General features: G+C 38.7%; 1 protein-coding gene across 1 annotated transcript in view; it reads left to right on the top strand.

Annotated features, from left to right (window-relative positions):
- The window catches only part of LOC103027310 (potassium voltage-gated channel subfamily H member 7), a 105,838-nt gene that overhangs the window by 48,639 nt on the left and 37,280 nt on the right, over window positions 1-19,919 (top strand). The window contains exons 4-6 of the mRNA XM_049484983.1: window positions 6,779-7,210; window positions 10,176-10,387; window positions 15,508-15,933. Of these exons, the coding sequence (XP_049340940.1) occupies window positions 6,779-7,210; window positions 10,176-10,387; window positions 15,508-15,933 (1,070 nt within the window). The remainder of the gene's footprint in view (window positions 1-6,778; window positions 7,211-10,175; window positions 10,388-15,507; window positions 15,934-19,919) is intronic.

Raw genomic sequence — 19,919 nt, 5'->3', positions numbered from 1 at the left:
CTGTTGCTGATACAGCATTGCCGAGCAGCCAGCGCGCTTGGAGGAAAGCCCAGCGACTCGGTTCCGATACATCAGCTCACAGATGTCCTGTGCTGCAGACATTACTCTAGTAGTGATGTGGGGAGAGAGCGCCATCTACCCACCTGGAGGGAACAGAGCCAATTTTGCTCCCTCTGAGTGCTGGCAGTTTGATGGCAAAGATGCATTTTTTTTTTAGTTGCTGACTAAGTCTGTAAAGGAAATGAAGAAATTGAAGGTTGTGTAGCAGAATGACCCGAGTGTGCTCTGACTGCGTATTTCACTACTACACTCTCAGACCTCTCTAGTAAATGCAATTGGATGTCTTTAGCTGTGGCTCACGGTGTGGTTACAGGGTTTAAAGTGCTAAGGTGAAGGTTAGTGTAGGGTTTATGATTGTGGTTTTAGTTTGATGTGTTGTGATTGGATTCTGGATTAGGGTCACAGGTCAGGATGAAGCACACATTATGGGAAATGTGGAGTTACACACCAGCAGCACTATCTGACCAGCTTAGTTTAGTTTTAGTTTTCATGGCTTATGAAGAACCTTTCCCATCGTCTGCCTGCTGGAAATCGGAACACAGTTTCTAAAAACAGACTCTTGTGTGAGGATGTACAAACACACACACACAAACACACACACACTACACACTCTGGAGTTTAGTTTGCAAAAGATGGAGTGTAATGCACTTGGCACAACAGTAAATGGAGGCTATAAAGAGGCTCTTTAGTGCCAGGGTTGATTGAGTGCGAAAAGATGACAGACACAGGAAGAGAAAGGAGGTGGCCATGATGGTTTAATATCTCATAATACATTATTAACCTCCTCTGCTTCACTCCGCATGCCCTCTGTCAGCATCACTCAGAATCACACAGACCCACATTAGGATGTGTAGTGCATGAGAAGCTGCTGTGTGTTAAATGAGTTTGTGAAGAGTTCTGGAAAACGTGACCCTTATGGTGATTCTGGACAATGTTGTCAGATTTAACATCTCTATTCACATTGTGTGCAGCTTGTGGATCATCAATTATTAAAAAAGAAATAACATAACTTGTTTTCCATGGTGCTGAACGTTCTGTGTCAAAGCAGAAAAGAGAGCAATAATATAATAATTAGCATATTTTTGCCGTTATACAACGTTTTTTTTTTTTTTTACTTTCTGACATAATATCATAATGTCTTTCAGTCTGGCTAATGATTCATTTTTTACATCAAAACAATTAATCATAAATGGACCAATAGAAATGCTCCAAATTGACATTTACATTGGCTCACATGGGATTACAAGCTGAGTTTCTCAGTACATGTTTGTAAAAACTTGGTATTCAGATAATGCAAAAAAAACAAAAAAAAACAAAAAAAACATGAGTCATGAAATAATCTGATTTTCAATCTAAAACCAGCCTATACATTCCAGAGTAAGATTTAATGTAAATACGGGAAATATTCAAAGCTAATACTTAATACTCTAAGTAAAGTCTATACATGGTCTAAGAAATACAAAGACCAATCGAAGAAATCTGACTTTACTGTTTACATAACTACTTGACTTCAACATTCTGATTCTGAGCATATTTTTAAGTTTATATCCATGCACACATTGACTCCCATTGTTTTTTTAAAAAAGTGTTTCTTTTTCCAGTATCATTGCAATTTGGAGATATCATGACAGTGACTATATATAGAATTGGCTAGTTAGCAGTTGTACCATCAGGTACTACAGGACCTAACACAGCTCAGTTCTAATATGTGGCAGTGGCGTTTCTGTAACTAGTGATTTTTTTTCTTTACAATTGTTGACTCCTAAAAATAAAGGTGTTTCAAAGGTCCTTCTACTTCTGGTTCCATAAAGACACATATTTTTGTAAATAAGATGTATCCAGGGTGCACTGTTTAACACAGCATCCGCAAGATGCAGACAGACAAACATCTCTGGAAAAAAATAAGAGATCACTTAAAATTGATGAGTGTCTTTAATTTTACCAAATTGAAAATCTCTGAAACATAATCAAGAGGATGATCGATGATCACAAGCCATCAGACCAAGCTGAAGTTCTTGAATTTTTGCACCAGGAGTGGCATAAAGTTATCCAACAGCAGTGTGTAAGACTGGTGGAGGAGAACGTGCCTTGATGCATGAAAACTGTGATTTCTGAACTGCTCTTTTTTTTGTTATTTTAGCCATTTCTCATTTTCTGCAAATAAATGAATAAATGAATAATGAATAAATAGCAAAATCAGTGAAACTTATTCAGAAACTAATTTGGTTTCTTTATATTTTCCAGAGCTGTATATATAAATAAACTTTGTCTTCTAACATATTCATATTGAGATGTGAAGTATGGGTTTTAAATGTTTAGATGGTTACATCACATCTTATTCTGTGAGTTTATTGGCTGGTTTGATTTTTGCTTGACCAATGTAAACTAAAAAGAGGTTTCACATTATCTAATTACCCAAGTTTATTTTATGTAAAGATGTTGTTTGGATTACTGATGCACTCCAATGCTCTGCAGTGATCAGATTATGAAGGGAATGTAATTGGTCTAATTGGTTAAATTGGCAAAGCTGTCATTTCCCTTTTATGATTGTGGTTTTACGCTTTGTTACTCAAACCCAATATCCATCACTTATGTTTGTGCTGTGTGTATGTGTGTGTGTGTGTGTGTGTGCACACATGTCAGGCCTTAGTCTCTCAGAGTGGGATAAGGGAGGAATGACATCTGAAATTCAGTTAATAAAAGCTGTTCCATAGAAGCTTTTATAAAGGTTTTTAAGTGGATTGGATGACTGATCAATAGAATTTGACATTGTGACTGCTGCTTGTATATATTAAAAAACATAAAACATGAAACATGAAGCAAGAGAGAAAGAGATTCTTGGCCAATAGCCAGTGGAGGTGAGCTGTGTGTGTGTTTTGTGTGTGTGTGAGAGAGAGAAAGAGAGAGGGGCCTGGATCATGTGGAGAGCTTGTTGAAACACCAGTACATGTGAGAGTGGCTGTGCACTGTAGTGACATGAAGTGAAGGGCTTGTTGAGAGAAGGATTTCGTGTACTGCCCAGTGTCCAGCCACTGTCATTGTAGCTGAACGGCCACATCCGCCCTCCCAGGGAGCTTTTTCCACATGACCTGCAACGTTGTACCACTGCATGAACGAGCTTCTGACCCCCTCAGTGTCAGCAGAAATGTGCTCAACTCTCTGAATCAGGGGTGTCCAAACTTTTTTTTGTTGGGGGCCAGAAGGAGAAATATATTTGAAGTCCTGTGCCACAGACTCTGTAATAAAACAAATAATGATAAATACCTGTTTAAATAATAAATGTTCCTGTTTACTTTCATTTGCACACCATTTTACTTGACTTACTATCTTTATTTATCTTTGTCAGTGTTGTGTAAACTAAGATTTTTCAAACTGATGCTTCATTTCATGAAGTCTCTTAATATTAAACTCCTTAATTACGGCAACTTTTAGACTCTTTTGCCCTTTTTCTGCGCTACAACTGAGCACGCTCTCCGCTTTTAGACTCTTTAGCCCATTTTTCTGCGCTAAAACTGAGCACCCTCTCTGCTTTTAGACTCTTTGGCCCGTTTTTCTGCACTAAAACTGAGCACCCTCTCCGCTTTTAGACTCTTTGGCCCGTTTTTCTGCGCTACAACTGCGCACCCTCTCCGCTTTTAGACTCTTTGGCCTGTTTTTCTGCGCTACAACTGCACACTCTGTCCGCTTTTAGACTTATTGGCCCATTTTTTGCGCTACAACTGTGCACCCTCTCCTCTTTTAGACTCTTTGGCCCATTTCTGACACCTAGTATTCAAACTTTGAATCTCACATTATAAAAACCTGCTTAACAACGGGCCAACTTTCATTCTATTTCTAAAATACCTCGCGAGTCGCTCCAAAAAAGAAAACGGGCCGCAGTTTGGACACCCCTGCTCTGAATGAACTTACCTGTGCTTTATGCAGAGAATTTTTTTTATTCACGGTTTAATTGTCTTTAAAATAAACATATTGTTACACATAAACATCCATAGAGTTGGTAAAAGGTCATGTGCTAGATTCAAGTTTCACGTCCTGGAAACAGATGTACTGAGCTACACAAGAACGTCTGTCTGATGGCAGGAAGTTTTAACTTTGCAGTAAAGTAGAATGATCTGATTAGATGTGATCAGACACCACTCCAAGGATTGTTAGTGGAAAGTGTTACCTGTACACCTGCTTAGAGAGCTTTTATCAGACAAGCCCTCGCAGAGTGTGGTGTCAGTTTTTGCTAAGATGACTAATCTGCTTGATTTAGATGAATTTCAAATGGTATGTTTTAAAGTACGCTTTATTTATTTAGTTGGCTTTAAAAAAAATCAGCACTTTAGTTGGGTTACTGATTTCAAAATTAAATTTACTGCCATGTTTGTTTGAGTTCACTCTTTAATCTAATAAATCTGGAGAAAGGCCTGCTTAAAATTACAAATTAACTTGATTTCAGGGCATTACGAGTTTAACCCTTGTGTGGTGTTCGGGTCTGTGGGACCCGTTTTCATTTTTCATCAAATGATACTAAAAAAATATTTTTTCTAACTCAAACTCATTGGCATTGTCTCATTTTTTGTGAAAAACATATATCAAAACACATTTTCGATAAACACACACTGTACACCCCCCACCCTCCACCCCCCACCCTCCTACACATTTATATTACATACAGTATGTTTGGCCAAGGGCTAATAAACATTGCTTCATTTATAAATTTGAAACTAAACAAATTTTCTACACATGTCTTGAGTTTAATTAATTTTCTTTTACATTTTATTAAAAAACTAATAAAAAAAAGAGTAGCACTTTTTGAAAGAAACGTAACATAAGAAAGGTAAAGGGCAAATATTAAACATGTAAGCTGTTTATATTGCTTGCAATTTAGGTGAAGCAAGCTTGTGTAAAGCATTTTAATGTAAAATTGCTTAATTTTGCTGAATTAAAAACAAGTAACAAAGTAAACGAGTAACAAAAATATGAACACCACACAAGGGTTAAATCAACTTAAAAAATCTTCTAACTCGTATTCTTTATTTATTCTGGTTTGGCCAGAAATGCATTTTTTTATCCTACTCAAAAAAAACAGTAACTTTGATTTAATATTTTGTAAAATATTTACTCAAATTGTTTACTGTCCCATCTACAGGTTAGAACTTCCTCTATCACATGGCTGGAAACTTGAAATCTTGTCACACTTGATGATAAGGCAGGTAGACTGTTGAGTATCTGCCGATACTGATATCAGTCAAATACTGTATTTTTCCTTCTGTTTTACTGAGCTGTTAATAATACATTAGACTGAATGCACTTTGCTTAACATAGAAATATATATATATATATATATATATATATATATATATATATATATATATATAAAACTATATATATAAAACATTATGCTCAATTATGCTCAATCTTAAGCATTTACACGATATTGTAGGATAATGGTCTGTAATCTGTTATTCAATACAGTGTTTTTGACCCTTCCTATACTGAGAGCTGGACCAGCACACCCCTGTTCTTTACAGTATTTGATTTTAAACAATTTGTTAGAGAAATGGCAGACCCTCATCAGGAAACAAGTCTGTTTCCACAGCGGTGGTTATATTAAACTCGTGACTAGACTAAAAACTGAACAGGGATTGTCTGGTTTCACCTGCTGATAAAGCTTCACAATTCCACAGCCTGCGATGTATCCTGCTGCTAAAATGGTAGGATCAGCTATTTATGTAAAGCAGGCTCTGTTTCTCCTTCTGGGTTTTTCTTTAGAGAACGCAAAGCCGTAATAAAAATCCCCAGAGGGGGCCTCAGTCAATACATTTTTCCAATATCAACAAAATGATGAATGCGGCAATCTTCAAAGCGGCGACACATAGGGAGCATCCGATACCATGGGAGTTGCTGTTTTTTGTTTGATCATGTCCTGATTACCAAAAAACCCTTATTAAAAAACCCCACACTTTAATTAAAATGTGCTGCTTATGGCGTCAGGAGTGAACAGGACCAAAGGCCAGTCAGACGTGTATAATTGAACTCTAAGGGGATTGTGTTAAAAGTGTAGTTGACTTACTTTTGCTTCACTGAAGGCCCTTTGATGCCCAGTCTGCACCTGCAAATTCAATCTAGCCTTTTCACTGCCATGAGAATGAATATGTTTTATTCAGCTGGTGTCTGTGACTGGGAATGTCTAGTGAGGGGTCTGTGGTCTTTGATGCCTATCAAAGATGACTCAGAGGTAGACTAATCAGATTTGTACTCTGTGAGGTTGAAATACTGTAGAAATATATGCCCTCTATCTCTCCTTTAGCTGTTATATCTTTATCTTATATACGACTTTTTATTTCAAGAAATTTAATTAAGCTGATTTTTTTGCCATTGTAAATCTTTGTTATATTTAAGATATTAGGATGTCTTTTAGCTTAAATATTTACATTCTAAGAGACTGGAGTTGCAGACATATTGTGATTTAATGCTTTCACTGTATGGTCTCCTATTATTATGTATTATGGTTTTATACCATTTCATTTGTTTTCACGAAGAGACAGAACGTGTTCCAGGCTAGAGCCAAGGACATTTCTCCATTGTTCCATCTCCATATAAAAACCTACTTTCCGCTGCTATTGTTAAAATCCATCTCCATTTCTTTCACGATGATTGCACAGAGTGAACAAAAGCTGCAAGCTACACCTCTTAAAATTGCCTACATATTTTCTGACCTTGTCTCATCCAGGAAAAGGGAGATTCTTCAGGTTCCGCCTGCCGTCGCTGAACTTGCTGGGCTCCAACAAGCAGACCTTGCCCCAGGAGGACCCAGACACGGTGATGGTGGACTCCCCGAGAGCCAGTGACGATTCGGTGGCCTTGAGGGACTTCCAGTCGCCCACCAAGGAGAGCTGCAGCCCCGCCGATGCCAACGACACCCGAGCCCTCATCAGCTCCAGCCCCCACTCGTCCCCTGTGAGCGTGTCCGGACCCCTCGACCACTCCTCCCCCAAGCAGGTGTGGGACCGCCCAAGCCCTTCCCTCGCCCAGTCCACTACCTGCCTGGCCCAGTCCGTCTCCAGAGACAGTGTATATAGCAGGAGAAGAGCCTCGTCTGTGCATGACATCGAAGGCCTCAGCAACACCAAACGACTGTTAAGAGATAGACACGCCAGCGAAGGTAAATCAACCCTTGGACTTTACTCTTCTGTAGTGTAAGATGAGGGAGTGGTGCATTGTTTTTTGTTAATTGAGGGAAATGTTGAGGTTGGAACCATAATTAATACTCTCTAAAATATTATGAAAATATATAGATTTTCCTAGTGTATGCAGTGTCTAAATTGAGTGTTAATCACATCTAGCACCAAGGAGACTGAATAGATAATTAGAGTAAATTAGATAAAAAATAAGAACCAATTAAAAGTGATTTATAATAAGACTTTAACATGATTTAGCATCAATAATAATAATAATAATAATAATAATAATAATGACCAAAAAACATCTCTCATGTTTCTCATGTTCTTTTAGAGAAATGGTAATATAAGATGTGATATCATTAATATAATAATAATAAACTTACAACAGTTACACTCACTTGTCATCGTGCTGTTTTATTAATTACATAATTTATTAATTATGTTTGCACACAAGACTGTTGAAACCTCCAGAAACCACACAATTTTCAAACAAACAACCCCTAAATATTAAAGATTTAAATTGCACATATATGGTGACCTGCAAAGCGTGGGTAATACATTATGAATATGATTTTTTTGTAATATTTTGTACAATTTTAAATATGTGGATATTTATAATTTATTGCTCAGCCTTATTACCACTTCAAGGTTGCAGAAACCTTGTGTTAATTAAGTTTGTAAAGGCCTGATTAATTGCAATTTATCTGATATTATTTATGCCTGGGCTGCGTAATATATTGATTGTTATTGTTACCATTATTATTGGAACGTCTCATCTGCCTACAATATGCAGGTGATTCCTATGATAACATTGCCATTGTATGCAAATAATAGTATCTCAGTTAGATTCTCATAAGCACAGTCTAAGTATGTGGTATTCTTATTTTTACTTTTTTATAGAAACATTATAAGATTATTCAACTTGTTATTAACTTATTTAAACATAAATTATTTAAAAAAAAAAAAAAAGAAATTGGTAATATAACAAGATAGTTTTTATTAGATACTAGCATTTAGTTAATGAATCTTATAATCTTATAATATTGCTACATTATCTATACAGTCTGGTTGAATATTGTCTGTAGTCTGAATCTGGTTGCTCTAATCAGTGATGGCTGTTCTCCTGCGTTTCAGACCATGGCCGCAGTCTGAAAGGTAACAGTGTGTTATGGTGGAATGCTTTACTGTTTTTGCTGCTTGCTGCATGTGTTTGAAGCAGGACAGTTTAAAACTAATCATGTGTTTCTCCAAACAGTTTAACTCTTTTAGCTTAATTCTCTACAAAACCTAATTCTAGACCCTCCTTTCAGAGTTAATATAAAATGACTAAATGACTGGATTGGTTTATCAAAAGCAACTACATACAGAAATGAAAAGAGAAGCTCCATCCAGTCAAAGTGTATTAGGGCCATGTATTGGTAAGAACTTGGCGATGCGATGTGTAACATGATCCAGGTGTTACAATTCAATATATCGCAATATATTGCAATACTGTAAGCAAAGCGATAAACAGATCTGAAAAAAATAAGAGACCACTTAAAAATGATGAGTTTCTTTGATTTTACCAAATTGAAAACTTCTGAAATATAATCAAGTGATCAAGAAGATGGATGATCACAAACCATCAAACCAAGCTGAACTGCTTGAATTTTTGCACAAGGAGTGTCATAAAGTTATCCAAAAGCAGTGTGGAAGACTGGTGGAAGAGAACATGCCAAGATGCATGAAAACTGGGATTAAAAACCATTGTTATTCCACTACATATTGATTTCTGAACTCTTAAAACTTTATGAATTTGATTAACTTATTTTCTTTGCATTATTTAAGGTCTAAAATCTTTGCATCTTTTTTTGTTATTTCAGCCTTTTCTCATTTTCTGCAAATAAATGCTCTAAATGACTATATATTTTTATGAATTTGGGAGAAATGTTGTCCGTAGTTCATAGAATTAAACAACAATGTTCATTTAACTCAAACATATACCTATAAATCGCAAAATCAGAGAAACTGATTCAGAAATCTCTACATGATGGTCTCTTATTTTTTCCAGAGATGTATTGCGATTGTTTAAATATAAAAACAATTTTTTTAGGAAAACTGTTCAAAAACACTATTGTATTTATAAAATCTACACAAAATAAATACTAAAACAGAAAAGTATTAAATGAATGCAGGGATCTATTGACTTGAGTATGGTACAACACTGTTATTTAGTGGGCAGGACTCACTAAACTAATGACTTCTACTAACTGAACATCAAACCTAAGTCTTTTTCAGTTGTAGTATCAGTACAGTAATGGCGATACAGTACATGGTGTAACTAGGATGCTCCTGAGGATGTTCTGTTCTATTGTGTGGGGTGTGTAGAATGGGTGGGGAATGAGACTTTTGTGTGTGCCTGGGGTTTGACGTGGTTAACTAGTTCTCTGAATGATGGTTTGCTCTAAGCTCTTGAGTAACTGGAGGAGGTTCCTCCTCCCTGTACTACTTCCTCGCATGAGACTGATGTGCTCTTAGCCTGCAGTCTGACAGGAAATCAATGCTACATGTGAATGCTCCATATCTCACTCTCCTCACAAATCAATCCGACCATTTTTCCTCTTCAGAAATTCTTTTCCTCCTCGTATTTCCCCTCGGTTTGGGTTTGTTTCACTATTCACTCTTCACCGCTTGAAAGCATGAGCAAGAACTGTCAACATGATTGCCGATCTTGTGCATCTCCTCAATCTCCTCGGTTTCCTTTTGAATTCACATGCTGCCGTGCTGCTCTTTACGGTTGTTTGTTCCAGTGTAATGAGGAATTTCCATTCAGCACCAGTCATTAAGCACACTGCAGTGAAAACAGTGTGCAGAGAAAACATCCTTTAAGAAGCTATATCCTCTAATGAGCTGCATCTGAGTGTCTTTTTACGAATGTTTCTAATTGAGCTGCTTCCTCTCATTCAGGTCCTTTCAACCATCTCAAATCCAGTCTGCTGGGCTCCACCTCAGACTCCAATCTCAACAAATACAGCACCATTAACAAGATCCCCCTCATCGCGCTCAACTTCTCCGAGACCAACGACAAAAAAGTCCCCTCCCCTCCCGGCTCTGAGAAGACCATTATCGCTCCCAAGGTCAAAGACCGCACCCACAATGTCACGGAGAAAGTCACACAGGTAAGATCTATCTGTGATGTAATGCAGCTAGGTTTTATCTGTGAGGTCCACCGCAGTATTGATGTCCAGTAAAATCTGTAATTACAACCACGAAGATATTTTTTCCAACAGTTGAATAACAGATTAGGTTTCTCTGGATCAGTATGGAAATGATTCTGTATTTACCCTTGTCCTTGGGTGAACTTATCGTTATCTCATCGCACTGTGTAGCCTGGCTGAACAGTTGAATTGTGAATATATAGCAGATTCAACTAGATTTACACATGGACACAGTTTTTGCCCTTTAAAGCATGTTAAAAAACATGCCCAGCACAGTTTATTTTACACAATCACTGTATCACAGCATCTGGTGGGACGTGTCTTCCATAGCAGCAACCTGTGTGACTTGCGTGACTGTAGCACAGATCTAGGAACTATAGAAATAAATGTGTATACAATAATTGCTTTTGATATTTATGATATGATTTGATATTTATCAGATGATACCGCAAAAAGTTACATAATGTAAACCCAATAAGCAAAAAAGCTAAGCAAAGTTAACTATACGGAACAGTGATGTGCTTTATCACAACCATATCCAGAAGGAAACATCATGGAAACCTATGGTGGCCAGAGCTGATTTGCTTATAGTTATTATATGCTCCTGAGTTTCCTTCAGTATGTCAGACTTGACCAGACCACCTCATATGTTTTTTTAATCTGATGTTTTCAGAGCCACTAAACCCTAAACCTAATGTGTTCATTTGAAGTATTGAAACATACCAGTCCTGCCCTCACAGGTTCAACTGTGCTATAAAAATGAATGATGTGTCTGTGTACTTTGGTATATGAAGATGAATCAATCAATAATATCACCCCCCTTTCTGACGTCCAACCATGTGGATCTCACTGCTATTAGAGGCATCTGCTGCTGCTGCAGCTCAACAAATCAGCTCTCCCCTCTCCCCTCCCTCTAAACCCATACATCACCCAGTGCCACTCCCAAACTAACCCTCCCATTTTTTGCATTTTTTAAATGTGTGCTGAGGGTGGAGTCAGCTAAAATCAGGGGGTTTAATGCTCCTTTAAGGTTTAAGATCATTTGTTTGCCAAAAATCGTAATCCTTCAATCGTAATTCAATGAAAACATTTATCTCAAGTATTTGCTTCACTTTTCTGACCAAAAGCAGTTTAGCAAACACCCAAATAATTCAAAATTGTCCATTGTTTTATTCAGCAGAATGCGGAACGACAAAAAAAATAAACTCAATCAGAATGTCATCATTACGTTGTCTGGGTTAACTGGATCTAATCTGTGTTATCAAAATTTAAGGCTGTGGATTCAATCTTCAGGCTTTCCAAACAGCCACTGTTGGGCCGTTGGTCTAGGTCTTTAACCCTTCCTGCTCTAGCAGCACCAAATAATGGCTGACCCCGGCTTTCTCAGTCGGGAGATATAAGGTTAGAGCAGAAGGGTTAGAGCAGTGGTGGGTTAGTGGTTAAAGTTGTCACTGTTTAGCTCTTAATCAAGGCCTTTACCCCTCTCTGCTCCCCAGGGTACATGTGCTCACTATATCAACTTCTGACCAAAAAAAAAATAATTAATTAATAAATCGAGTGGTCACATGCGGACGAGGAACAGCTTAATGCAACTATGGCAATCATTTGGCTCTACTGTGGAAAAGAGGCTTATGTGTTCTAAAAATAGCCTTTTTGATATAGTGCAAGTTTTAAGTGCTGCATGGTTTTATTGCAAAGTCAGTGGTCTCCTAAACCAGATCAAATCTTTCATAATCTTTCAATTTTCTATGTGTTATTTTGGTCATAGACTGCACATTCACACTAAAAGACAAATTAGTGAATTGAAATGTGTACTGATGATAAGCATGAAGCTTAACCCTGTAAATATTAAGGGTGACACGCTCCCCCATCCCAGCGCCATGGATAACGTTTCTTTCAGCTAAACTAACGCTACTAAAATTTTACCTCAGACTTGGTGATACGGTGCTTGGGGAGTTTTACCAAGTCGAAACCCCAGAGTCCGCTCTATATCATAAATATCTGACGGGAACAGCACCCGCTTTCACAGGTGTTCTGTCGAGTTGAGCTGCCTTGCCAAACCGTGCTTCCCTAGTGTAAACCTAGAGTTACTTACACAAGACAGCTAACGCTAACTAGCTCTGTAAACAGAAGCTGTACACAGAGCTATTAGCTCCTGCAGCTCCTTAGCTATAGATCCTAATGCTGTAGCCCGGGTTTAGCACCGCCTGTGGGTGGTCCTGAGCCAAGGTGGGCGAGGCCATGACGTCTCTCTCATCAACCCGTATTTCTGAGGATTTCCTTTTTTTTTTTTTACTAGCTAATGCAGACAAGGGAGGCTAAAGAGCATGAGTTTCATGTGCAGCATGCATATACAACTCAGAGAGACCTATAGTATTTCACAAGTGGATTTTAGCGGAATGAGACCTTTAAAATTGAGTTCATATACTGCAGGCTCTTTTTTTAGTAGGCTATAGAATCTCTGGATTCTTTTTTTTTTTTTTTCCTCCAGTATTCATCGTCCATCTCTCACTGTCTCTCTTGCTGGCACTTGCGATGTATCAAAAGACCATCCAGGCATGAAGATGGATTTCCTACTGCTGTGAGGAAATATATGTCCCAATATTGGCAAAACAGAATTCGATAGTGCTGTGGCAGCCTCAAAATGTGAGACAGCGTGAATTAACCCTCCCTCCCCAACCCACTTTTTTTTTTGCTGCAGCTGCAAGTTGAAAATTAGATTTGGGTCCTCGCACAGAGGGACGACTGGCTTCGAGGGGAGATAACTGCTGAAAGTGTCCTCCAGTGAAAGTCAGTGGAGAGTCTCTGTGCTCTGTGCATACTCTGGGGGGCGCTGGGTTAGAGCCCCACTCACGTGTACCACTGTCTCCCTTGGACAGCCTGAGGAGGAAATGAGAAATGCTTAAGACATTGACAGCCCATCCAGAAAAACACACGTGTTCACCTCGAGGAAGCCCGGCCAGCTAGCTCTTGTTCCTCAAGTCTTTCTTGCTTGAGGATTCAGTCATTTGGCTTGTCAACCTTTGAGTGATTCTCACATTACCTCACTGCCACAGTCCGCGTGTGTGTGTGAGAGGCAGATAAGAGGAAACTATCTATTCTTCAGCCATTTCTGATCAGGAGAGGGGAAATGCTGAGGAGGCAGCACAAAACAGGCTCCCCCTCACGCTGCCGCTGCGGATGGCTAATGAAGTATTAATCAGGCAGAGAGGCCTCATTTGCTGTCTGTCTGTGCCGATGAGAGCCACAGGAGGTGTGTGTATCCATTTGTGTGTGTGTGTGTGTACATATGTGTGTGTGTCTCTGTGTCTGTGTGTGGATATGAGCTTTCTGCAAGCTCAGTCCCAGTCACGCACTCCCTCGAGTACAGATTGTCTACACCAGTGTGTTTTAGGAGTCTGAATCTTGCTGACCTTGTAAAAAAAAAAAACGAAATGTTGAGACATGGAAAAAAATTGTATAAATCTTACGACATTTCCTTGAGGCAATTTGAAATTGCTGGATGTCTACTAAAACAAAACATGCCCAGTTTACCATCTCAGCCTTTTTTTTTTTTTTAGCATTTACAAACCCCAGGAATCATATTCTTACAGTCTGCTTATACAAGCAGGACGCATTGTCAGCCTCTATTTTGAAAATGATCGTCATACGTCTGTGCGCTGCAACCCACAGGGACGAATCTGCAAACTCCGAAATATCACAGGTGACCATCATGTCAAATCTGACAGAGAATTTTTTTCTCTATATAATGACCCCCCTCCCCCCCCTCTTTATCACACACACACACACACACACACACACAATGCCGTGTCAAATTACGGGCCTTGCTGAGTGCTACAGCTCTTTGTCTGGTGTTTTCAGCTTGTCCTTTTGTTGAACAGTAAGTAGTTAGCCCACAGAAAGCGGTTAATGTGAGTGAAATGAGATATTCCCTACAGACCTTCAGCACAGTATCATCGTTTTTTTTTTTCTTTCCACTGCTGTGCCCTTAAGGGGCACTTAAACCCGGATCACTTCAGCAATTGCTCCAAAATAGACAGCTCAGAAGATTGCTTTTCTATACATTCTGTATAAGATTCCTTTTTTTTTTTACAGCTTGTAAAAAATGTTTTGTGGCAGGATCTTAGAATAGTCATTTTTTGTTGTTTTTGTGTTTTAGTTAAAAGTTTTTTCCATTTTTAACTTCTAACAATACATGTTGTTTGAGTTGAGTCAACTCAAAAAAAAAAAAAGTATTTTGTAAGATTTTAATTTGTGTCTCTCCCCCTCAGTCTACTTACCATTTATTGCCCTCCATTGTTTAGGAGGACCCCCAGTTACGTGAAGAGGCCTTTGTATTCTCAAACTCTCACAGAGACCATGGAGGGCTGAGGTGTATATACTGAGGTGTATATTATATTGGGTATAAAGGCAAGCAGTTAGACAGTTGTGCCATTCTAGAGTCTAGAGTGGCACACAGTCTAGTCAACTGCTGCTTATCAAGTGTAAAGAGAGCCTAAGATCAGATACTCTGTGTAAATTCATGTTCTTTTATTTAACCACCTCAGTCCTCATTTTTCTTTTATATTCAATGGCAGTTCTTTATTTTAGAGCTTGTCCAGAAATGCATGTGCGCGTTTGACTTTTTTAAAGAGAGCTCAAAACATGATTTGTTACTTTACTGTAAATTAAATTTGATTTTGAACTCCTGTCTGTAGGGGAGGCCCAGGAGCAAAAAATACCTGTTTTGCATATTAAAATAATATATATATATTTTTATGTTTGCTGGACGAAATTTTACATTGTTCTCATTTGACATGACATATTTACAAGAGAAAGATTTAGTAATTGTTTTTTGTTTGAAATTGTGTCAAAAGTTGCAAAATGAATGAAAACCTGAAAAAAACTGTGTTCGGTATACAACATTAGGCCAAAAATTTTGTCGTTACATCCTAATGAATTTTAGTGAAAATTTCTGTATTTTTAATGTTGCCGCATATATTCCAGGCAAAAATGTACTGCAGAATCATGCAGCCCTAATTATAAGAACTTCTGACTAAACTAAAAGTTCTCTATAATCATATGCTTTATTCCCTATCCAGGTATTGTCACTGGGTGCAGACGTATTACCAGAGTATAAGCTCCAGGCTCCACGCATGGATAAATTCACCATCCTCCATTACAGCCCATTTAAAGCCATGTGGGACTGGCTCATACTGCTGCTGGTCATCTACACAGCCATCCTCACACCATACTCCGCTGCCTTCCTGCTCAACGACCCTGAGGAGGAGAAGAGGAGAAAGTGCGGCTACTCCTGCAGCCCTCTGAACGTGGTGGATTTAATGGTGGACATCATGTTCATTATTGACATCCTCATAAACTTCCGGACCACGTATGTGAATGCCAACGAGGAGGTGGTCAGCCACCCGGGGAAGATTGCTGTTCACTATTTTAAGGGGTGGTTCCTCATAGACATGGTGGCAGCTATTCCCTTCGACCTGCTCATCTTTGGCTCAGGCACGGATGAAGTAAGTAACTGTTTATATGTGCTTTGTTTTATCGTCTTGTAGTAAAATTATATTACACTGCTATTCGGTGAAAAACATTTATCTATATGTTTTTATTGTCATTTGCATTGCATGTTGTATGTACATGAGGTGGAATGAAATCGTATTCCCACAGTCCAGTTTACACCCGAAAGATCAATTATTATGAAAAAAATTAATAAAATAAGTATAAAATATAAAATAAAGCATAGAATAGATAACATTAGGGGTGTGCCATATGGTATTGTACGCACTAATATCGCCAACATTTTTGAATATTGTGAACGATATTATACTCTAAAAAATATCGTGTCATGTCACCCACCTCTAATTATTACATCAGGGTACTACTTTTTTCACTGTTCTCATTTTTAATGATATATCTACTAGAGACAGATTATATACAATGTATCTGTCCAGTATCATTTATTTTACTTTAATCATCGATATATGGAGATATTTAGAGTGCATTATTATTCATTATTATCATGACATTCTGGATCATTAAATTCTATTACAAATCTTTTTTACAATTTTTTAATTTTTTTTTTTTTTTTTTTTTTTTTTACAATATCTGTTAGGGGTGTGCAGTATCATAATATCATATCATATCATCTCCAAAATACAATGAAATGTCCATATCGCCCACCCCTAATATATAGTACACAGCATACATGAGTTGGGAAGTAGCAGCAGCATGAAATATAGAGTGCATGTGCCCAAGTCATATTTTCTATAGCAGCATCATGGATGAGTATGAATGAAGAGCAGTAACATATTAAAGTGTGTCAGTGCGCACTGCCATCTTGTTTATCTGTCTATTTATACAGTCATTGAATAGACCAATAAAAAATATGAAAATGTGTGTAATAAACTCTTTTACATTAACCTCCATTCCAAGGTTACAATCTTTTTGAGATGCATGTTCTTGTATTGGACAGCAAATATTTGTATGTATTCCTTTTTGGGGGGTTTTTTCTACCCTGCAAGGTCTTATGTGTCCATTTGGGATCATCACTTGTTCTGTTGATATCCAGCAAACACAGTCTAACTGCCAGGAGCTGCTTCTTAAAAGCTGAATGTATTTGTCGTGGTCAGAGAGGGATTAGATTTTTTTTTTTTTCTGAATGGTATGTGATTCAGAATCCATTTATTTGGATTAATGGCTTACCAAATGGCGATCAATGATGCATTTAGATGAGGCAAGGGAGGCCTAGCCCTTGTTTGTGCAGCTTACAGGACTACTGGCAGGCCGGCCGGCCGGCGCACTGGCTCGTCCACTTGTTTATTTGTGTGGGAATGTTTCAGCGGTGGCTCAGAAAGCGCTTCTGGCACATCAGCCTCAATCAGCTTTTGGATGCGGCTTTAAAACCAGCCAAAGCTTTTTTGTCAGTTATTTTTTTTTGGACGGCTGTGAATGGAGACGTTAGAGTTAGGCATTTTACACTTGGAGCCCTGCTGCTTTCTCCTTTGTGTTTCTTTCATCTTTGTGAAAGTAATTGCACTGTTGAGCAAAACTCCTTGGCAACCTCCATCGAACTCCAGCAGTGAGGATTGCCTGAAGCCCAATTAAGGAAGAATTCTACCACTTTATCTCAGGGTGCATCCCGCGGAGGAACAGTTTGGAAACGATGTCTCCAGTTACCCTAACAAATGCCCGATTTCTCTGTTTAGCTAGCCGACCAAGGCTTAGCAGAAAGGGTAATTGGAGACTACTTGGGTTGCGTTTACTTTATTGACCAGCCAAGAGCAAGGTGCTGGAATCTATCTGTCAGGAACTGTGAGGGTAATGCATTCATGCTGCTGCCCTTTGAGAGCCTGTCTGGTATCGTGGAGAACAATGATCCTGCAGGTGCTAACGGGCAGGACTGCATGCTGCCGCCGCTTGCCTGCTAGCCTCATCTGTCAAATCTCCTCCCACAGAGTGAAACCTCCACTTTTGTTGTGCTACACCATGCCAAACCCTTGCTTGCTTCCTCTGCATCCTCCAAAATAAACAAAGCCGGTTTAGTGGCTGTAATTGGATTGAGGCAGTAGGTCAGGGCACTAATATGAATTGTCCATTGATGCGTCATTGAGCATATTGTAACTAAAATAAACACCAGTCAGCAATGTGTATCGTGTATTATGAAGTGCAGTGTGCAGTCGAAACCCTGTCTGCCTATTATAATAGCTTTGAATGACAAATCTAAAGTGGCCGGCTTGAGGAAAGCCTGTTCCCAATGGACTGGTTTAGGTTTGCCAGCATTGTGTGTGGTTGTATCTGTGTCTGCAGTTGAACAGATGGGATGTGTGCTGTTCAGTGTGTGTTGTTTGAGTGTGTTTTATGATGGTGTGTGTCTGCGGTCTGCGTATGTGGAGGGTGTACTTAGGCCTGTTGCGATAACTATACTGTTATTGACTTATCGTACGATAATTTTTTAACCGCGATAATTTTTGCCGACGTCTATAACAGCCATTGGGCGCATGAGTTTGTTTACATGAGAACCAGTCGCGCTGTGCGGCTCTCTCGACGACTTTTGACGAATCTGTCCGACAGCGACATCTATCGGTTAGGAAATCAGTGTAGTGGCAGGCGGAGCTCATCAGTGACGGCGTCTACACACGCGCGCGCGCACACACACACACACACACAGCGGAGCAAACGTGTGCTTCGAGGACTTTCTCCTAACTAAACCGCTCTAGAGAGCGTTTAGAAGGTTTTTTAGAAGTTCGGATGGACTTACGGTGTGGGAGTATTTTGGCTTTAAGCCAAATGAGCAAGGAGAACCATCAACGTGAATCAGTCGGTATGTTGACTTGTTTCAAAATAGTGGAAACGAAGCTGAGATCTCATTTAAAGCACAACCATCCAGCCCGATTTTCCGAGCTGAATACTGAATATGAATATTGTTACCCCAAAGAGATCCTGCCTCAAGCCCCACAGGGTGAACATGCTGGTGTTCCTTGCTCTGAATTTGTCTGACAGTTACTTTAAAAATACATTTATTGCAAGAGCTATGGACTGCTGAACCATAAGGACATATATGGACACTTAATATTTAGTGCCTTTTTCTCAGAGTCCAGAGTGCCTGTACTTTAATTGTTTTAGTTATTTTGGACATTAAAATATTTGTATATTGGAAGCCCAGTGTCTGTTCTTAGTAATAAAAAGTTAGTTTAACTGTAAAATGGTGTAATAGTATTATTATGCTAGTATTTTATTACTGTGACACACTGTCTTAAAGCTCCTTCGGGAGCCCAGAAGCCGGAAAAAGCATTTTTTTTTATAATTCCCCTTTAAAATGACAATATTATCGTTTATCGTTGTTATCATGACAGGCCTAGGTGTACTGTAAGGTTTGTATAGCTGTGATAGAATGGGACCGACACAGATAGTTGATAGGTGGTATCAGGACATGTCTCTTTAACAGAATGAATTTAACTTAAAGTGACTTTACATCTCACAACAAATGCTTCACTCATATCAATCAGCCTTATCCTGAACCTCAGGTCCTATTCCATTGTGTTTGTAGTGTCTGTACAGCTAGCTGTAGCTTACGCCTCTTAGGAATTGCAGTGTTTTTTTTTTTGACAGTGACCTTGAAAAACACTGACACTTTCATACCCAGTTATATCCATTCATATTAGGGCTTTGTGTGTTTTCAGAGTTGACAGGACACTGAATGCATACTGTGCACAATGCACATCCATTCAGCAGGTTAATCCTAATGAAATGCACAGCAGATGCTGGTACTCAGTTTTTTTTTCAGGCAGTTTGCTTAATTTGGCCATAACTATCGAAAAAATTACATGTTGCTGAATTCCAAACACCAATTAGTTTGTTTCCATTTGCCAATTTTTACCATTGCATAAATTTAATATTGTGTTGCTTTTCAAAGAAAGCATATTTTTTCTCTAATCCTCCTGTTATGTCCATTTCTCAGGAACAGAAATTGTGTTCCTGGGTCATATTGATCCAGTGCATC

The sequence above is a fragment of the Astyanax mexicanus genome, chromosome 11, assembly GCF_023375975.1.
Source record: "Astyanax mexicanus isolate ESR-SI-001 chromosome 11, AstMex3_surface, whole genome shotgun sequence".
Classification (NCBI taxonomy): Eukaryota; Metazoa; Chordata; class Actinopteri; order Characiformes; family Acestrorhamphidae; genus Astyanax; species Astyanax mexicanus.
The sequence above is the reverse complement of the archived record's forward strand: the minus strand, read 5'-3'. Positions and strand labels throughout refer to the sequence as shown.